We start from the raw sequence: 21796 nt of genomic DNA, 5'->3' as shown, positions 1-21796 counted from the left end.
TTTCCTTCCATGGCCTCCAACTGCTCTTAACCTTTCTGATCTCCCCATCCCGGATCCGGGTTCGTGAATACAGACTCAAGCTCATTACCATAACGCAACGTTAACTATTCATGAAAATCGCAAATCAAATGAAATAAATATGCTAGCTCTCAAGCTTAGCCTTTTGTTAACAACACTGTCATCTCAGATTTTCAAAATATGCTTCTCAACCATTGCAAAACAATCATTTGTGTAACAGTATTGATGGCTAACGTAGCATTTAGCATTAGCATTCAGCTGGCAACATTTACACAAAAAAACAGAAAAGCATTCAAAAAAATCATTTACCTTTGAAGAACTTCAGATGTTTTCATTGAGGAGACTCTCAGATAGCAAATGTTCAGTTTTTCCTGAAAGATTATTTGTTTAGGACAAATCGCTCCGTTTTCTGCGTCACGTTTAGCTATGAAAAAACCCCTGTATCCAGGATTGTGTAAATCTATCAGCAAGCTCATTAGCATAACACAACGTTAACTATTTATGAAAATCGCAAATGAAATGAAATAAATATGCCATCTCTCAAGCTTAGCCTTTTGTAAACAACACTGTCATCTCAGATTTTCAAAATATGCTTCTCAACCATAGGAAAACAATCATTTGTGTAAAAGTAGCTAGCTAGAGTTAGCATTTCGCGTTAGCATTTAGCGTTAGCATTAGCGTTAGCATCCAGCACGCAACATTAACAAAAACATAAAAGCCTTCAAATAAAATCATTTACCTTTGAAGAACTTCTGATGTTTTCAATGAGGATACTCTCAGTTAGATAGCAGATACTCAGTTTTTCCAAAAAGATTCCTTGTGTATTAGAAATAGCTCCGTTTTATACATCACATTTGGCTACCAAAAAAAATCCATAAATTCAGTCCTCAAAACGCAAACTTTTTTCCAAATTAACTCCATAATATCGACTGAAAACATGGCAGACGTTGTTTAGAATCAATCCTCAAGGTGTTTTTCACATATCTCTTCATTGATACATCGTTCTTGGAAACATGGTTTCTCTCCTGAATCCCAGGAGAAAATGCCTGCACCTGAAGATTACGCACAAATTTAGACAAAGGACACCGGGCGGACCTCTGGAAAATGTAGTCTCTTATGGCCAATCTTCCAATGATATGCCTACAAATACGTCACAATGCTGCTAAGACCTTGGGCGAACGACAGAAAGTGTAGGCTCATTCGTTGCGCAATCACAGCCATATAAGGAGAGAATGGAAAACAGAGCTTCAGAAATTCTGCTAATTCCTGGGTGATGCATCATCTTGGTTTCGCCTGTAGAATGAGTTCTGGGGCACTTACAGACAAAATCTTTGCAGATTCTGAAACTTCAGAGTGTTTTCTTTCCAAAACTGTCAAGAATATGCATAGTCGAGCATCTTTTCGTGACAAAATATCGCGCTTAAAACGGGAACGTTTTTTATCCAAAAATGAAATAGCGCCCCTAGAGCTCTAACTGGTTAAATACAAGTAAAACTAAATGCATGCTCTTCAACCGATCGCTGCCTGCACCTGCCTGCCTGTCCAGCATCACTACTCTGGACGGTTCTGAATATGTGGACAACTACAAATAAATAGGTGTCTGGTTAGACTGTAAACTCTCCTTCCAGACTCACATCAAACAATCCAAAGTTAAATGTAGAATTGTCTTCCTATTTCGCAACAAAGCATCCTTCACTCATGCTGCCAAACATACCCTCGTAAAACTGACCATCCTACCGATCCTCGACTTCGGCGATGTCATTTACTAAATAACCTCCAATACCCTACTCATTAAATTGGATGCAGTCTATCACAATGCCATCCGTTTTGTCACCAAAGCCCCATATACTACCCACCACTGCGACCTGTACGCTCTCGTTGGCTGGCCCTCACTTCATACTCGTCGCCAAACCCACTGGCTCCAGGTCATCTACAAGACCCTGCTAGGTAAAGTCCCCCCTTATCTCAGCTCGCTGGTCACCATAGCAGCACCCACCTGTAGCACGCGCTCCAGCAGGTATATCTCTCTGGTCACTCCCAAAACCAATTCTAACTTTGGCCGCCTCTCCTTCCAGTTCTCTGCTGCCAATGACTGGAACGAACTACAAACATCTCTGAAACTGGAATCACTTATCTCCCTCACTAGCTTTAAGCACCAGCTGTCAGAGCAGCTTACAGATTACTGCACGTGTACATAGCCCACCTATAATTTAGCCCAAACAACTACCTCTCCCCCTACTGTATTTATTTATTTTGCTCCTTTGCACCCCTTTATTTCTATCTCTACTTTGTACATTCTTCCACTGCAAATCTACCATTCCAGTGTTTTACTTGCTATATTGTATTTACTTCGCCACCATGGCCTTTTTTGCCTTTACCTCCCTTATCTCACCTCATTTGCTCACATTGTATATAGACTTATTTTTCTACTGTATTATTGACTGTATGTTTGTTTTACTCCATGTGTAACTGTGTTGTATGTGTCGCACTGCTTTGCTTTATCTTGGCCAGGTCGCAATTGTAAATGAGAACTTGTTCTCAACTTGCCTACCTGGTTAAATAAAGGTGAAATAAAAATTATTTAAAAAAAAATATCTTGTTTGAGTGACTGGAATTGAACATGTTTATCTTGTCTCTCATCTTGCGCAAGAAGGAAATGTGTTAGCCACTTGATTACCACCCGACACAAGGCCGTACTTGACACATCAGAATTCCAGTCTCTGTCTATTGGCTGAGCATTGCCTCTCCCAGCATGCTGTTGGAACACCGCACAGGCTATTTCCTCCTTGTCTGGCAGCCCTCTCCCTGCTCTCCCCAGTCAATCCCAACGCCTGTCCCTGACAGATTGAGTTTTCGAACGGGGGAGGGGCAGAGAGGAGAGCGGCAGGGGGACAGCCCACTGCAATGGCTCAAGCCCAACTTGGCTCTGGAGACGAGCACCTTCTGCTCAGTGAATCTGTTTTTTTGGCAACTATGTGATGTTTTTTTTTGCCAGTTTCTCCAAGGACACATTTTCAAACAAAGCTGAATGGAGGGAGTGAAAGAGTGAGGGAGGGATGGGAGGATAGATGAGTGGATGGATGGACTGATGGATGACGAGCCTCATTGCCTCTCTCGATGTTCTCCCCGTCAGTTTCCGTCCCCTGAGTGGGACACAGTGACCCCCGAGGCCAAAGACCTGATTAACAAGATGTTGACCATCAACCCTGTCAAGAGGGTCACCGCCACAGACGCACTCAAACACCCCTGGATCTGTGTACGTGTCACTCACTCACTCACTCACTCAGTTCAATGGTCCGATGAGCACACCTACAGACTCATGACGTTCTCCCCCTCTCCCCCTGTCCTCTCTGCAGCAACGCTCCACGGTGGCGTCCATGATGCACAGACAGGAGACGGTGGAGTGCCTGAGGAAGTTCAACGCCAGAAGGAAACTCAAGGTGAGGGAATGTTTCTCACAGGACTTCACCAGATGTCGTGAGTGAGACTTTGAGAAAGTGACAACTCGACTAAATCCGAGCCCCATGCTTGTCATAGAGTGGACCCTGAGCACTAAATGATGTGGTTATTAGCATCACAATCTATCCACCTAATGTTGGACACCGTGTTAGGAGGGTGAGGTGACAGTGTGCCAAGTATTACAGCCTCGGAGGTCAGTTTTTCAACTCTCTGTTCCTTTTCCCTTCCTCAGGGTGCTATCCTCACCACCATGCTGGCCACACGCAACTTCTCAGGTACGATGCATCTACCTACTGTGTTGTGGTTTCTTTCAAGGTGTCTCTCTTTCGGCTCTGTATTGTCTGTGTTTTTGCTCCTTCTCTTCCTCTCGCTCGCTCACCAGATCAACATTTAGAATTCTCCCATCAGCTGCTGCTTAACAATGCAGCTGGATGTGTTATTTCACCGAAACACTTGAGGAAAACAATGGGGAGCGAAAGGAGGGATAGAGGAGCAGGTGTTAAAGGAAGGACTGATGGCGTGAGAGAGGAACAAGGACAAAAAAAAAGCACAAGAGTATGGAGCGAGTAAATGTGAAAGATGCATGAGTTGTAGGGGAGAACTCCAGGATGAATACGCTGGCCTTTAAAACTACCACCATCAGCCTGCTCTCAGTTCATATCAGTAGAGACTGCCTGGAGACCAGTGGAGCGATGCTGATCGATGCGGTTCATTCAATCTGGGCCTCTTAAAGGGCAATACTTTAATATTTTGTCTGTTAGTTAAAAAATATTGATTTTCTCTCGGGTGATGAGTGAAGGGGAAGGGAAGGAAAAGGGGATACGGTCAGTTGCACAACTGAATGCATTCAAAGGAAATATCTTCTGCATTTAACCCAACCCAACCCCTCTGAATCAGAGTGGCTACTGGAGGAAAGATGTGGACTTCACTTTCTCCTGCTTCCTTATATTTATTTGGGCAATTTAGTTCAGGCAAGAAAAACACATTGTTTAATCTCTCTCTCCCTGTCAAGACTTTGGTTCTCTTGTTAACAGAAAATATTTTATTTAAAAAGTACATTGTTTTACATTTTCATTCCATATAGCCAATACTTTTTTTGTTCAAGAGCAAGACTTTACCAAGACCAGTGGTATTCAAAGTCGGGGTCACAACCCTTTATGGGGTCGCCCCACAAATAAAAAAAACCTACAGATTATTATATGGGATCAATATACAAACTTTTTTGAGAAAGATGTTATTGAGTATGTATTTATTGGTTTATTTTCATTTTGATAGAGATGAAAACGCTATGAATCTAAGGTTATTTGGTAATGTAGAAATGTACTGATTTTCAAGGTTGTCATTTGATTTGGAATGGGGTGGGTATTCGCATGGAATTATTTTGGGAAAAAACGGGGTCCCCAGAAATTCTGGCGGAAAAAAATGGTGTCCTCGCTGAAAAAGTTTGAATTCCACTGCTTGACACCTGTTTTATTTACTTTTTTGTTTTTTCTCCATTCTGTCTTTGGGATTGTGTAACCTTGTGAGGTAAGAGTCTCTGTCATGGAAAGAGGCATGCCTTGGCACTGCTCTCTACCCATGTGCCCGTCTTGGTAACTTGCACCCCTCTCAGACGAAACATTTTTACAAACACCTTTCTTCTTCCCTCTCTCATACTCTTCATACACTGTGTGGCTATTGTGTGACATCCCTGATCACTTTAACCAATCACTGAGCTTTTCCACGTGCCAGGAACCTCATCATTCTACCCGACCAGTCAATTAGCTCGCTCCATGCGTGGACTACATTTGCATGTTAATTTAAGAGTCGATGCTAACGTGTTCTCTATTGGGGAGTCTTCCTTAAGCAATACAAGGTCTCTATTTACAAGTGGGTGTGTTGGTAGAGGACATTAAACCTCAATTCTGTAGGACTGTCACAGTTTGCCCATAATTGGCTGTCTTCACTAGATTTAGTGGTGTGTGTGTGTGTGTCAGAGGTGTCCTCGCTGACCTTGTCCCCTTGTCCTCTATCCTTACAGCAGCCAAGAGCCTGCTCAACAAGAAAGCTGACGGCGTCAAGGTAAGTTATCTCATCGACTTCTGCGATCTTAACATCTGACAACGCACATTGACACACACACACCTTTTTAGTTATGGACTCATGTAACTTATATTGTAACTGACAGTCTCGGAAGAGAAATTGGAATATTTCTACAATACATTTGTTTCAGCTGCCAGCAGTGAAATGGTGTCAGTTTGAGTGCTGCATGACTAACATACTGACGAGAGCAGGCACCAGACGCGATTAGGATACTCAGGTTGAAATGTCAAAACGAACTCTGAACCAACTACAGTTGAAGTCGGAGGTTTACGTACACCTTAGCCAAATACATTTAAACTCAGATTTTTACAATTCCTGACATTTAATCCCAGTAAAAATTCCCTGTTTTTAGGATCAGCACTTTATTTGAAGAATGTGAAATGTCAGAATAATAGTAGAGAGAATGATTTACAGTGCCTTGCGAAAGTATTCAGCCCCCTTGAACTTTGCGACCTTTTGCCACATTTCAGGCTTCAAACATAAAGATATAAAACTGTATTTTTTTGTGAAGAATCAACAACGAGTGGGACACAATCATGAAGTGGAATGACATTTATTGGATATTTCAAACTTTTTTAACAAATCAAAAACTGAAAAATTGGGCATGCAAAATTATTCAGCCCCTTTACTTTCAGTGCAGCAAACTCTCTCCAGAAGTTCAGTGAGGATCTCTGAATGATCCAATGTTGACCTAAATGACTAATGATGATAAATACAATCCACCTGTGTGTAATCAAGTCTCCGTATAAATGCACCTGCACTGTGATAGTCTCAGAGGTCCGTCAAAAGCGCAGAGAGCATCATGAAGAACAAGGAACACACCAGGCAGGTCCGAGATACTGTTGTGAAGAAGTTTAAAGCCGGATTTGGATACAAAAAGATTTCCCAAGCTTTAAACATCACAAGGAGCACTGTGCAAGCGATAATATTGAAATGGAAGGAGTATCAGACCACTGCAAATCTACCAAGACCTGGCCGTCCCTCTAAACTTTCAGCTCATACAAGGAGAAGACTGATCAGAGATGCAGCCAAGAGGCCCATGATCACTCTAGATGAACTGCCTGCTTGGGCCTGCTTTTCTTCAGCAGGGACAGGGAAGATGGATGGATGGAGCCAAATACAGGACCATTCTGGAAGAAAACCTGATGGAGTCTGCAAAAGACCTGAGACTGGGACGGAGATTTGTCTTCCAACAAGACAATGATCCAAAACATAAAGCAAAATCTACAATGGAATGGTTCAAAAATAAACATATCCAGGTGTTAGAATGGCCAAGTCAAAGTCCAGACCTGAATCCAATCGAGAATCTGTGGAAAGAACTGAAAACTGCTGTTCACAAATGCTCTCCATCCAACCTCACTGAGCTCGAGCTGTTTTGCAAGGAGGAATGGGAAAAAATGTCAGTCTCTCGATGTGCAAAACTGATAGAGACATACCCCAAGCGACTTACAGCTGTAATCGCAGCAAAAGGTGGCGCTACAAAGTATTAACTTAAGGGGGCTGAATAATTTTGCACGCCCAATTTTTCAGTTTTTGATTTGTTAAAAAAGTTTGAAATATCCAATAAATGTCGTTCCACTTCATGATTGTGTCCCACTTGTTGTTGATTCTTCACAAAAAAATACAGTTTTATATCTTTATGTTTGAAGCCTGAAATGTGGCAAAAGGTCGCAAAGTTCAAGGGGGCCGAATACTTTCGCAAGGCACTGTATTTCAGCTTTTATTTCTTTCATCACAATCCCAGTGGGTCAGAAGTTTACATACACTCAATTAGTATTTGGTAGCATTGCCTTTAAATGGTTTAACTTGGGGCAAACGTTTCAGGTAGCCTTCCATAAGCTTCCCACAATAAGTTGGGTGAATTTTGGCCCATTCCTCCTGACAGAGCTGGTGTAACTGAGTCAGGTTTGTAGGCCTCCTTGCTTGCACACACTTTTTCAGTTCTGCCCACACATTTTCTATGGGATTGAGGCCACTCCAATACCTTGACTTTGTTGTCCTTAAGCCATTTTGCCACAACTTTGGAAGTATGCTTGGGGTCATTGTCCATTTGGAAGACCCATTTGCGACCAAGCTTGAACTTCCTGACTGATGTCTTGAGATGTTGCTTCAATATATCCACGTAATTTTCCTCCCTCATGATGCATCTATTTTGTGAAGTGCACAAGTCCCTCGTGCAGCAATGCTCCCCCAAAACATGATGCTGCCACCCCTGTGCTTCACGGTTGGGATGGTGTTCTTCACCTTGCAGGCTTCCCCATTTTTCCTCCAAACATAACGATGGTCATTATGGCCAAACAGTTTTATTTTTGTTTCATCAGAGCAGAGGACATTTAAAAAAGTACAATCTTTGTCCCCATGTGCAGTTGCAAACCGTAGTCTGGCTTTTTTATGATGGTTTTGGAGCAGTGGCTTCTTCCTCGCTGAGCGGCCTTTCAGGTTATGTCAATATAGGACTCATTTTACTGTGGATATAGATACTTTTGTACCTGTTTCCTCCAGCATCTTCACAAGGCCCTTTGCTGTTGTTCTGGGATTGATTTGCACTTTTCGCACCAAAGTACGTTCATCTCGAGGAGACAGAACGCAACTCCTTCCTGAGCGGTATGACGGCTGCATAGTCCCATGGTGTTTATACTTGTGTACTATTGCTTGTACAGATGAACGTGGTGCCTTCAGGAGTTTGGAAATTGCTCCCAAGGATGAACCAGACTTGTGGAGGTCTACAAAAAAGAATTCTGAGGTCTTGGCTGATTTATTTTGATTTTCCCATGATGTCAAGCAAAGAGGCACTGAGTTAGGTAGGCCTTGAAATACATCCACAGGTACACCTCCAATTGACTCCAATGATGTCAATTAGCCTATCAGAAACTTCTAAAGCCATGACATCATTTTCTGGAATTTTCCAAGCTGTGTAAAGACACAGTAAACTTAGTGTATGTAAACTTCTGACCACTGGAATTGTGATACAGTGAATTATAAGTGAAATCATCTGTCTGTAATCAATTGTTGGAAAAATGACCTGTGTCATACACAAAGTAGATGTCCTAACCGACTTGCCAAAACTATAGTTTGTTAACAAGAAATTTGTGGAGTGCTTGAAAAACGAGATTTAATGATTCCAACCTAAGTGTATGTAAACTTCCGACTTCAACTGTATATTAATTTGGGGACAGGTCGAAACACATGAAGCATTCATGGATCTTTTGTAGAATTGTATTTATTTTTGATTCACACAAAATCGTGTGTTCTCTCCTCCTCCGACAACTAATCCACAGATAAAAGGGGAATTTAGTTAGTTTCTAGTAATCTCTCATCCTTCAGTCTTCTTCTGTGGACTTTTATATGGCGGTTAGCAACCAACTTTAAGGCACATTACCGCTACCAACTGGACTGGAGTGTGGTCCTCAGTTCATCTTTTGATCACCCAAGTGGATATATGCTCCTAAAAAACAACGAGAAGATGGAATCAAGAATCAAGTTCTTTTTTTAACGTCTGGCTACACACAGACTCTCATTGACGCATGCGAGCAGTTTGGATGAAATGATTGATTGTACATTTATGTTGCGACGCTTGCGCACGCAACGCGGCCTGGTGTGGTCAGCATGTAAGATATTTCAATAATCGGGCTCCGCCTTTTACAAAATAATTCAGTCACAGAGTGGTAGCGTCTGTTTTGTGATCTGAGGAAGCTGACCGATCTGCTAAATCTGACTGGAAGTCCTCATCTCCCGTCTAATCAAATGTCAGCTGTCATAGCAGCTAGTGGTTCAATATGACCTCCACGTGTTCCTCAGTAACTCTGTTCCCCCTCTATCTCTCTGTTTCTAAATCTGACTACAAAATTCATGTCATTCTCTTCCTTATTGGGGGATTTTATTTCCCCTCCTCTCAATACTGCTCGCTCCTTTCTATTTTCTATATTTCTCCCCTACCCCCCCTTTTCTCTCACACTCCCCTCTTGTCACTCACACCCCTCTTTTCAACCCCTCATTTCTTGCTCTCCCCACTGGGTGTCTGTGTCAGACAGTGAATCACATGCTATCCCCCTCACGGCTGTGCTACAGTAGCTGTGCTACAGTAGCTGTCCTCCAGTGGCCGTCTCCCCACCTTTAGTCCAGTGTCAAAATACTGGCTGACTTTGTGTATGCCCCCTGCATCTGTCTGCCTCCCCTGACCCCCATCTCCCTCTCCAAATGCTGATCCTAAAATACTAGGATCACATACCCAGGAGCTGCACTTGACATACACTATATATACAACAGTAGGTGGACACCCCTTCAAATGAGTGGATTTGGCTATTTCAGCTACACCCGTTGCTGACATAGGCCATTCTACTGTTTGGTTTACTGAAGAGCTCAGTGACTTTCAATGTGGCACCGTTCACAGGATGCCACCTTTCCAACAAGTCAGTTTGTCAAATTTCTGCCCAACTAGAGCTGCCCTGGTCAGCTGTAATGTTATTGTGAAGTGGAAACATCTAGGAGCAACAACGGCTCGGCCGCAAAGTGGTTGGCCACACAAGCTCCGAGAACGGGACCGCCGAGTGCTGAAGCGCGTAGCTCATTACAATCATCTGTCCTCGGTTGCAACACTCATTACCAAGTTCCAAACTGCCTCTGGAAGCAACATCAGCACAATAACTGTTGATCGGGAGCTTCATGAAATGGGTTTCCATGGCCGGGCAGCCGCACACAAGCCTAAGGTCAGTAATGAATGGAGTGATGAATCACGCTTTACCATCTGACAGTCTGACAGACAAATCTTGGTTTGTTGGATGCCAGGAGAATGCTACCTGCCCGAATGCATAGTGCCAACTGTAAAGTTTGGTGGAGGAGGAATAATGCTCTGGGGCTGTTTTTCATGGTTCGGGCTAGGCCCCTCAGTTCCAGTGAAGAGACATTTTAACGCTACAGCATACAATGACATTCTAGACCATTCTGTGCTTCCAATTTTGTGGCAACAGTTTGGGGAAGGCCCTTTCCTGTTTCCGCATGACAATGCCCCTGTGCACAAAGCAAGGTCCATACAGAAATGGTTTGTCAAGATCAGTGTGGAAGAACTTGAGTGGCCTGCACAGAGCCCTGACCTCAACCCCATTGAACACCTTTGGGATGAATTGGAATGTCGACTGTGAGCCAGGCCTAATCGCCCAAGATCAGTGCCCAACCTCCCCACAGAAATGTTCCAACATCTAGTGGAAAGCTTTCCCAGAAAGCAGCAAAGGGGGGACCAACTTTATATTAATGACCATGATTTTGAAATGAGATGTTCAACGAGCAGGTATCCACTTACTCTCCTCATCAATCTACACACAATATCCCATAATGACAAAGCGAAAACAGGTTGTTAGAATTTTTTTGCAACTTTATTTTTTTTTAAAACATACCTTATTTACATAATTCGGACCAGTTGCTGAGACTCGAAATTGAGCGCAGGTTTCCATTAGTTATACTTGATGTTTCTAAAATTTGATTGGAGTCCACTTGTCATAAATGTAATTGATTGTTACATTACAGCCTTATTCTAAAATTGTGTTTTCCCCTCATCATTCTACACACAATAACTCATAATGACAAAGTAAAACTTGTTTTAAGAACATTTTGCAAATGTATCCCCCCCCGAATAAAACAACTAATATCACATTTTCATAAGTATTCAAACCCTTTACTCAGCACACATGTATTTGGGGAGTTTCTCCCATTCTTCTTTGCAGATCCCCTCAAGCTCTGTCAGGTTGGATGGGGAACGTCGCTGCACAGCCATTTTTTTTTAGGACCATCGAAATGTTAGCTATTAAAATCAGATCCAACAATCTCAAGGGACTAGAAATCCAGGGCTTAAAAGCAAAGGCGTCAATGTATGCCGATGACTCAACTTGTCTTGAATTCGTAATATGGATCCCCTGCACAGTCTCGTTGAGGATCTAGATAGCTTCTCTAACCTCTCTAGATTAAAACAGAAGTACGGAGGACAAAAATAACTTATGTATATTCTAAACACATTTTTTTACATACATGGAACTTTCTTTTTTTTGACACAGTAGTTACATATTGGTCTTTTGAGATACATTACATGTAACTACTGTGCCAAATATGTAAATGTAAATGTACATACCAAGTTATTTTTGTCCTCCGAGGAGGGGTGATGGATAAACCAATATATTTGATAACACCGTTACCCCAAGGTGCTTATGGCAGGCGGTTTAAGCAGCTGTAGGAGGTTTAGCATCTAGGTACATTTGTACCTGATATATTTGCCCAAAAACTCTTTCTAAATCAGTCTATCTGCAGCCGTGTGAGTCATCGGTGTGTTTTGAAAGCACAGCAGGCAGCTTTTGAAGGATTATTTCAGGTTTAGCGCAGGGGTCCAGCATGTTACCCTCTTAAATGTCACTGCCTCTGAGGCTGTGTTGAAGAGTAGATAACCTAATGGACTGGGGAAATGGCAGGCATTACATTATTTAGTCCTGCCATCAATTTTGGTTTCCGTGTATGCTAAATCTTTAATGATTACAAATGTGTGCGGCAGGTAGCCTAGCGGTTGAGAGCGTTGGGCCAGTAACCGAAAGGTCGCTGGTTTTATTCCGGACTAGGTGAAAAATCTGTCGGTGCCCTTGATCAAGACACTTAACCCTAATTGCTCCTGTAAGTCGCTCTGGATAAGAGTGTCTGCTAAATGACTCAAATGTAAATGTGTTTGTTATAAAATAGCCTTTCTCAAAGAGTGTACTGTTAAGTCTAGGGTCTTGAGTCTTGGTTGTGTTTTGGGGTTGTGATATTGGACCCCGTTTGTCTTGTTCTCTTTTGTGTTCTGTCTGAGACTGAGCCAATGCCAATATTGCTGGTATTCCTGTCCCTATTTTTTGTCCAACCTTGCATCTACCACGGCTTGCCAGTTATGTGGTTGATTATAGAACACCCTAGTGCTGTCTAGTGGTTAGTTTCTGGGTGGTTCAATCGGCCATTTGTAGATCCCTGGCCAAGGATAGTTGTCTCGTATTGGTTTAATGAGCAACCCATTGTATAAGCCTCTTGATGTGTAGTTTGAGTTTCATGGCTAGCTCCCTATATCTCCCTGAGGAGAACCTAGTTCGATGATCAGGTGCATTCCAGTTGACCCATATTACCTAGTACTTAAAAAAAAAATGTTTTACATAGCTGGGATGCCCAATGACCGGGCTACAAAATCAGGACATGCAGTTCACAAAGGAATAGCATAACACTTTTTGACCTTAATTTTGTCCCCTGACGTGCTTCCGATGCAGACGATGATGTTCCTGCTAACAGTAAAAACCCAAAAACTATTGGGATGTCACAACGTCGTTTGACTTTAAATTTCAACAGCATTGGATAATTCCATGACTACTGAATTTGTATTTCTCATCTCTAGTTTAGAGCCACAATGGCGCTACTTCGTTAGATTTAAGGTCTCCATAAACAACGTTTAATAGTGCCAATTTAGGCTTCCTGAAAAACATGAAAAATAGTAGAGCGGAACAGCCGATCGCTTTCAAGTTCATGTTTATGAAGTTCTGTTTCAGCAAGGAACTCCTTTGCATGTTTATTCTGCTTATAATCCTCCAGAATAAGGATGTACCGCTACAGGCTTGGAACCCACAGATTTGTCTCGTGAACTTACTTTCTCTCACTCTTTATACCCTGCAGATTATTTTCTCGTTAACTCCTAACATTTTCACTCCCGCAGCTGTGTATTCCGGGACACCTCTCCTGTCTCTCTCCCTGCTTGGACCACTGGGTCCTTTGTTCCTGATATCAATCGCTGTTTCTTGTCTCCGTCTCTGTCCACTTACCTTTTTAGATCAACAACAACAAGACCAATGTAGTCACCAGCCCCAAAGAGCCCCCCACTCTGGTACACTGTTTGTCTTTCTGCACGTCTGCCTGCCTGTCTGTCTGTCTCATCCTCCATGCTCGGGCTGCTCGCCTCACTCTAACAACGTCTGTCTTTGTTTTGTTCCCAGTGATGCCTTTTTTTGTACATCCCGGGGTTTGTGTTTTTACTTTTTACTTTCACTCCACTTAAGCCCCCCCCCCCCCCAAGTTACCAAGGAAACCAATGAGACATGCTGGTTAAAACACGCATGCGTGCTTCCCAAAATAGACCTTGCACACTAGCAGTGAAACGCATCCTAAGATTACTCCGCTAGTGCCATCCGTGTCACCCTGTCACCACACATGAGCTTCAACGTGACCGTGCCATGGCATGCCTTATGACAGCCCACCTGTCGGCACTGCCCAGAGGGAATCGACCCAGACTTACAGCAGATTTATCTACGCGTGTTAGACATGTCAGGTCAGCCAAGAGGCCTGTACTGTATTTAACCAGCCCCGGGCAGAACCGGAGACGCATCCCTAGTATAATGTCACCATTTGTAAATGCATACAAAATATTAGCTTCGTTTTTCCATCCCATTATGTATACAATAACATGGTAATAACCTCGTGGCTTTTTAACAATGGCTATTACACTACTTCTAAAGTGATGGGGTTATGTATTTCTAGGTGTTAGAAATGTGGCATGTTGATGTTCTCACACACAGACACACACACACACACACACACACACACACACACACACACAGACACACACACACACACACAGACACACACACACACACACACACACAGACACACACACACACACACACACACACACACACACACACACACACACACACACACACACACACACTGTCTGGAGTCAGCTCTTAAGGGTCAACTGCACGCCTTTCTTTGGCTGTACACACGTAAAATACCTTCCTGTAGTTTATATCCAGGAAGGGCCTGGTGACTAGCATGCTTCCTACTGCTGTACACCTCCCATCCTGTCTTGGTTGCTGTGTGTCTGTTTTAAATATGAATATCATAGCCTTGTCTTCTGATGCCTTTTATATTGCACCAAGTTGACGACTCAAAGATCTCTCGTTTTCATGGAAAAAGTTGGGTGTGCTGCATTAAAGCCCTTAGCTATAGCCTCAGTGGTGCATCGTTTGTCCTTGATTTTTACCCCCAAAACTTGCCTTCTCCGAGGTTCCTTTGGCCCTTTTTTTCTCTCCTTCTTATTAACTATTTACCACGCCAATTTCCTGTCTATTTAACCCCTTCTTCACCCTCTTCCTCCTCCTCTCTGTGAACCAGGAGCCTCAAACCACTGTCATCCACAACCCAACTGATGGAAACAAAGTAGTGAGTAAATGGAACAGTAGTACCAAACATTTAGGTGTTTGATGTTGTCCTCTAGTTAGCAGAGTGATAAGCTAGTTTGGTTTTCTTACAAAGCCTTGTATAACGTTGCATGCATGGCGCCTTGGTGTGTATGTCCTAAATGTTTGTTTCATTTGCGCTTCACACAGACACCGGACTTAGGACTTTGTCAACATGTTTTATCTCAGGTTAAACAAATGTGCATGCTGTATTTATACACAGAGTATATAAAAACATTAAGAACACCGTAAGAAGGATTTTTAAGCCTTAAGACATAGATTGTGTATGTGTGCCATTCAGAGGGTGCATGGCCAAGGCAAAACATTTAAGTGCCTTTTGAACAGGGTATGGTAAAAGGGTGCCAGACGCAAAGGTTTGTGTCAAGAACTGCTACGCTGCCGGGTTTTTCCACGCTCAACAGTTTCCTGTATGGTCCACCACCCAAAGGGCATCCAGCCAACTTGATACAGCTATAGGAAGCATTGGAGTCAACATGGGCCAGCATCCCTGTGAAACGCATTCGACACCTTGTAGAATCCGTTCCCCGACGAGCTAGAATGCGATTCGGTTTGACGAATGTGGATCCAGGGATATGTCTCCTTTAGATATGTTGTTGTTATAACGCTTTGTGCGTGAAGATGTGCATTCGTTTTTTTCACTATCTGAGTGTTGTTGGAGTAGTACTGCTAGTGGCTTGCTGTTAAAATGACATAGTTCAAAACTAGGCCCTACAGCTTGTGTGACCAAAGTGAGACGTCGACCTCTGTTCAAATCTGTTCTGTCACAATGTCAATGATGATATTTTTGTTTGTGTGACTATAGCCCAAAAGAGTATGTTTAGTTATCCAAATCTGTTCTCTCAGCGGTTCCCGAAGATAATCAGTTTCCTTTGCCCAAACTATTTTACTCATCTGACAAAGCGTTACTTCTCTTGTGCTCCCGCTTTATCCAGTTTCAACGGCCGACAGGTGTCCATTGTTCTCAGCTGTTTGTTCTTGTCCAACAGGAGTCCAGTGAGAGTGCAAACACCACCATGGAGGATGAGGACGTGAAAGGTAGGAGCACACACCTGTATTAGGCAAGTAGCTCGGTGTTGGCTGTGCACAGTCTAAGTGAAAGGGAATGTGTTCTTCTCACAGCACTGACGTGTTGGTATGTATTTCTGTCCTACTGATTTTGCATCAATATGTACTGCTATCCCTGTTTTTCTTTTGTTTGTATGAATTCATCAGGTAAGCATGTGTTTATCCAGGCATCCATTCTGCTTTTTCATTTAATATGCTTTAATTAATCCACTTCATCTGTCGATCGTTATTTATTTGACCCCCTTTTCCTGCCCAATTTTATAATATGCCATTGGAATCCAATTGCGATCTTATCTCATCACTGCAACTCCCCCAACGGGTCGAGCCATGCGTCCTTCGAAACATGACCTGCCAAAACGCGCTTTTTAACACCCGCACTAATGTGTTGGAGGAGGAGGAAACACTGTTCAACTGACGACTGGAAGTCAGCCTGCAGGCGCCCGGCCCACCACAAGGAGTCGCTAGAGCACAATGAGCCAAGTAAAGCCCCCCCCCCCCCCCCCCCCCCCCCCCCCCGGCCAAACCCTCCCCTAACCCAGACAACGTCTGAGGCCAATTGTGCGCCGCCTTATGGGACTCCAGATCACAGCCGGTTGTGACACAGCCTGGGATCAAACCCGGGTCTGTAGTGACGCTTCAAGCACTGTGATGCAGTGCCTTAGACTGCAGCTCCACTCGGGGGAGGCCCCCTATCGGTCTATCATCTGATCATGCACTGCCATCCTCCAAACTTGTAACGCTAGAATGTCTTTCTATATCAATACATTTTAACTGCAAGACTTTACTTACACTGTCAGTCCTGTGAATGATGTCATATGTCTCACCATGCATTTTCTTTTTATGAAAGTTCAATTGATGTCGTCCTTCTGTTTTCACTGTGTTTGTTTAACATTTGAGTCATTTAGCAGACACTCTTATCCAGAGCAACTTAAATGAGCAATTAGGGTTAAAGTGCCTTGCTCAAGGGCACATGGACAGATGTTTCACCTAGTCGGCTCGGGGATTCGAACCAGCTACCTTTCGGTTACTGGCCCAATGCTCTTAACCGCGAGGCTACCTGCCAAGACCAATGGTATTGGCAGAACAATGGGTGAATAGTGGCCCAACTTTGATTGTCAGTGGTGCATTTTATACCCACTCTGCTGAGCTAGTTAGTGACTCATTAGTGATTTGGAACTGTGTCTACAGTGGGTTGTGGGAACTAACACAATGAGAGCAGGCTGAGTCTACAAAGAGAAGCCATGGGGGAGGTGTGGACACTGTGTACAGTCGTTTAGGGAGCCAAATCAGGCTCTGCTGCAGGCCCTGCATGATTTCCCATTTTGCTGCTGCCCTGTTGGTCCACTGAGCCAGAACAGTGTGTGTGTGTGTGTGTGTGTGTGTGTGCACGAGCAACACCATTACAGATGCACACACACACACACACACACACACACACACACACACACACACACACACACTGTCATTAGTAGCATTTGTTTACCTTCCTCTTCAAATGGATGGTTTTGCTGTTTTTTTTTTTTTTTTAAACCCAGAGGGGCAACATTGCGAGACTACCGGGAACGCTTGCAAAGCAGACCAGGCTGAGGTTTGGGGTTAGAGAAGTTGAGAGAAGTGAAATATTCTTCCATCGCTGTTCATTTTCTCGAAATCTGAAGGCACGACCTGGATTGGAGCCAATGTCTTAAGTAGTCGAACATGTTATTACTCCAACCTCGTGAAAGTGACAAACCGACACACTTTCACAAGGAGTGCCTTTGATTTGACGGCCTCCACGTGCGCAGTTCGGCACGAGACCACCGTTGGACCCGATTTAACGTGTTTCTGCGCACGAGCTTAGCTAGCTAAAGTCGCTATGACATGGCCTACAAGTGTGATCGGGGATTTCCTTGTATGACGTCATGGCATCTGGGGAGCGTGACGATGACCCCAATCACAATGATTCATCTCCTCACTCTACACTCCTTCAAAAGGCCCGAGGCGGGGATGCAATTTCATTGGTCAATCTCATGAGCTACCTGCTTTGAACAGTCATTCCTAGCTCCTAGTACTCCTAGCTATGGCAGTTTGTGTGGAGAGAAAATTATGTTTCATTGCATTTGAGAGTTGCTTTCTGTCAACATTTGCATTCCATGACGGATGATTACTGATGGGTTCTGGCTTTGTGCAATGTGACACCGTCTCATTACTGTTTTCTCCACCAAACGTGTCTGTGTTGCGGCTGTTGTTTAGAGACTCGTCATTTTCATATTCCCTTTGTTTTTCTTTGTTTGAAAGATGAAGGCATTGCATTTCCCAGTTTGACGTGGTCGTTCCATCACGTTGTGCGTGTGTAGGAGTTGGTAGACTGTAGGATGTGGGTTTTTGCATTGTCTCGCCCTGTATTTTCTACTGTTCCGAATAAACAAAACCATGTTGCTGGCCACAGCACATTCTGAAGCACCAACCCAACACACAGGAACCTATCAGTGCCCAAGTGGCACTCACCCTGTAACATCAACACTTGCCAGAAAGAGGAGGCCTTACAACCATCCCAGCATACATTTTTTTAAATTAACATTTGTCATGCCTTTCCTCCTCAGCATTTTGTTTCCAGAGCTCCCACTGAGGACAAGGCAATGTCACTCATCCTTCATTCACTCAACCTTTCATTTCTTTTCTCCATTTTACATTTTTGTTTTCAATCCCTCACCTCCATCCATCCACCCACCACTCATACCAATAACCCTTGTCACCCTGACACCCTTGCCCAAGTCTCCCGTCCCTCCTCCCCACGCTCCCCGTGCTTCTGGCGGGAGCACTCAGGCTCGTACCACTCCTCCTCCTCTTCCTCATCTTCCTCCTGCTGGTATTCTCCCAGTGTTTGGCCCAGTAGGGAGGAGTTGTGCCACTATGTTCTCAGGGCCCTGGTCACCTGCTACCTGCTCCTCCTCTTCACCTCCTTCTTTGTGGTCTTATTCTCCGTCCACCCTGCCGCCCACTGTGGGCCCTACCACACCCACACTCAGGGGCCTCAGCCTCGGCACCCCCTTGGGCCCCTGCCTAGCCCAGGCCCCAGCGACATGCAGTGTAAGTTTGCCCAGAGTGAGGGAGAGGGCACAAACTTAAAACAATTTCCCCCCAAAACCTACTACCCTCTGTGCCCCACTTTCCCTGAACGTTCCTCCATATCCTGTTGACCACTATCAGATGTGCCTCATTTGAAGTCCACATTTGTTTAGGATATGACTTTTGGGCTCATTTGGTGAGCGTGGTGAGTGAAAATACATGCAAATAATTCCTTCATTGTACATGGCACTAGATATCAAATACTAAACAGAGGCACACACCCTGTTACTGTTCGTCATGGATCCCTGTGAAGAAGGGTTCTAAAAAAGTACCCCTTTTCTGAGGTTGCGTGTTGTAGGTTGGCCCGTTGTTGCACTCTGCTTCAGTGGCGCAAAGCAGCCCGAGTCTCCCACACAGCCGTCCAGTATGTGTGTACTCTGCTGCCCTCTGGAGGTCATGGTCTGCCATTGGAGTAGTCAGTCTAACCAGGGGTTGCCAGATCATAAGTACTGGGCTCATCATCACTGTCTTTGGAAATGTATACAGTAATGCATTTACAATGTATTACACCAAGGTTGGGCATAGGAAAAAAGTATTACTGCATTGTTGATACTAGAGGTCGACCGATTATGATTTTTCAACGCCGATACCGATTATTGGAGGACCATGGAAGCCAATACCGATTAATCTGCCGATTTAAATTAATAATAATAATACATTTGTAATAATGATAATTACAACAATACTGAATGAACACTTATTTTAACTTCATATAATACATAAATAAAATCAATGTAGCCTCAAATAAATAATGAAACATGTTCAATTAATGCAAAAACAATGTGTTGGAGAAGAAAGTAAAAGTACAATATGTGCTATGTAAGAAAGCTAACGTTTCAGTTCCTTGCTCAGAACATGAGAACAAATGTTAGCTGGTGGTTCCTTTTAACATGAGTCTTCAATATTCCCAGGTAAGAAGTTTTAGGTTGTAGTTATTATAGGAATTATAGGACTATTTCCCTCTATACCATTTGTATTTCATTAACCTTTGACTATTGGATGTTCTTATAGGCACTTTAGTATTGCCAGTGTAACAGTATAGCTTCCGTCCCTCTCATCGCTCCTCCCTGGGCTCGAATCAGCAACACAACGACAGTTAGCGCGTGCTAACCAGCTAGCCATTTCACTTCGGTTACACGAGCCTCATCTCGGGAGTTGATAGGCTTGAAGTCATAAACAGCGCAATGCTTGAGGCACAACGAAGAGCTGCTGGCAAAACGCAGGAAAGTGCTGTTTGAATGAATGTTTACGCGCCTGCTTCTGCCTACCACCGCTCAGTCAGATACTTGTATGCTTGTATGCTCAGTCAGATTATATGCAACGCAGGACACGCTAGATAATATCTAGTAATATCATCAACCATGTGTAGTTAACTAGTGATTATGATCGATTGTTTTTTATAAGATAAGTTTAATGCTAGCTAGCAACTTACCTTGGCTTACTGCATTGGTGTAACAGGCAGTCTCCTTGTAGAGTGCAATGCGAGAGAGGCAGGTCGTTATTGCGTTGGACTAGTTAACTGTAAGGTTGCAAGATTGGATGCCCCGAGCTGACAAGGTGAAAATCTGTCGTTCTGCCCCTGAACAAGTCAGTTAACCCACAGTTCCTAGGCCGTCATTGAAAATAAGAATGTGTTCTTAACTGACTTACCTAGTTTTAACTAAAGATTAAATAAAGGTTTGTAAAAAAAAAATAAAAATTGGCAAATCGGCGCCCAAAAATACAGATTTCCGATTATTCTGAAAACGTGAAATCGGCCCTAATTAATCGGCAATTCCGATTAATCGGTCGACCTTTAGTTGATACGTACGTCGAGAATTAGACTGTCGTCAGCTCCAGGGTTGACTGTGAACAGTCTAAAGGAGTGGGAGTACACTTTAAGGACTAGTTTTGATAGTTGTTTTCTTTGCACAGACAGCACTGAAGACTTCCAGGAAAGGAATGGTTTCATTGACCATTAGTCTCTACATTGACAGCGCATTTGATTAAGTGGATTGCATTTTTTGTGGAAAAGGATGAAGACTTCCCTTCGGTAGAATCAGAGTGATCTGGGCTATTCAAACTGTCTCGCTTCCCCAGCTGTAGACCGTGTGCCTTTCATTCTCATCAGGCTCAGACCGAGGCAGTCGGTCACGGAGGAAAAAGCTCTGCGCTCTGTTTCTCTCCTGTCAAAACCATGGATCTGTTTCTCATCTTATTGTTGTTGCTTTATCCACCAGGATCCAAACTGATGTGTGTGCACCTCAATATACAGTCCCTCATGGCAAGCAACATATTAAAGAGTACTAATGTTTCCTAAAAGAAGCCAATTTGTCAACAAAGCAAAATTATATTTTGTTTGCCGAGTCCCAGCTCTTAGTTTCTGAGAAAGCCATTCATCTATTTCTGATGTAGAAAATAACTGACGGGCAAACACAGCTTTGTTTTCACTCCGTGTGCTTATTGAGTGTTGTCAGGGGGACGTACCGGAGGTTTGTACGTGTTGGACGGGGCTGTATCATACGAACTGCCAGACTAGTAGCCAATCACTGGTGGCTTATGTAAGACCCAACTGGAGTGTTTTTTCTTTCTTTTTTCTTCACTGGAGTCTTCCTCACATTGGTGAACAACGTTCCGACAAGTACACAGAACCTGAGGGCAACCGTTACTAATTTGCATCCTTTGTGCTCTGTCAGTCTCGCCGATTGGAAGTGTCAGAAGGGACAATAGTGTCGAAGGTAAAGAGTTTACGAAAGAGAATTGATCTTTTTCTCATTCCTGGGACTTTAATTCTCTACGTTTTAAGTGCATGTTACGCTAAAAAAGTACTAACAGTC

The 21796-nt window shown here is 43.5% G+C and overlaps 1 protein-coding gene across 17 annotated transcripts in view; it reads left to right on the top strand.

The window, feature by feature from the left end:
* camk2d1 (calcium/calmodulin-dependent protein kinase (CaM kinase) II delta 1) overlaps positions 1-21796 on the top strand; it is a 120465-nt gene that overhangs the window by 90043 nt on the left and 8626 nt on the right. For 3 of the 17 annotated variants that reach the window (XM_021615345.3, XM_021615346.3, XM_090184042.1), the window contains exons 10-14: positions 3152-3274; positions 3375-3458; positions 3710-3752; positions 5501-5538; positions 15794-15842. In XM_021615345.3, coding sequence (XP_021471020.1) covers positions 3152-3274; positions 3375-3458; positions 3710-3752; positions 5501-5538; positions 15794-15842 — 337 coding nt within the window. Of the gene's footprint in view, positions 1-2093; positions 2611-3151; positions 3275-3374; positions 3459-3709; positions 5005-5497; positions 5539-13381; positions 13436-14721; positions 14770-15793; positions 15843-21796 lie in introns of those variants that run through there. The other 14 variants (XM_036987759.2, XM_036987760.2, XM_036987758.2 and 11 more) reach the window with 8 other exon arrangements.

The sequence above is a fragment of the Oncorhynchus mykiss genome, chromosome 9 (genome assembly GCF_057628025.1).
Source record: "Oncorhynchus mykiss isolate SJ-2025 chromosome 9, ASM5762802v1, whole genome shotgun sequence".
NCBI lineage: Eukaryota > Metazoa > Chordata > Actinopteri > Salmoniformes > Salmonidae > Oncorhynchus > Oncorhynchus mykiss.
This window is presented reverse-complemented; position numbering and strand designations above follow the sequence as displayed.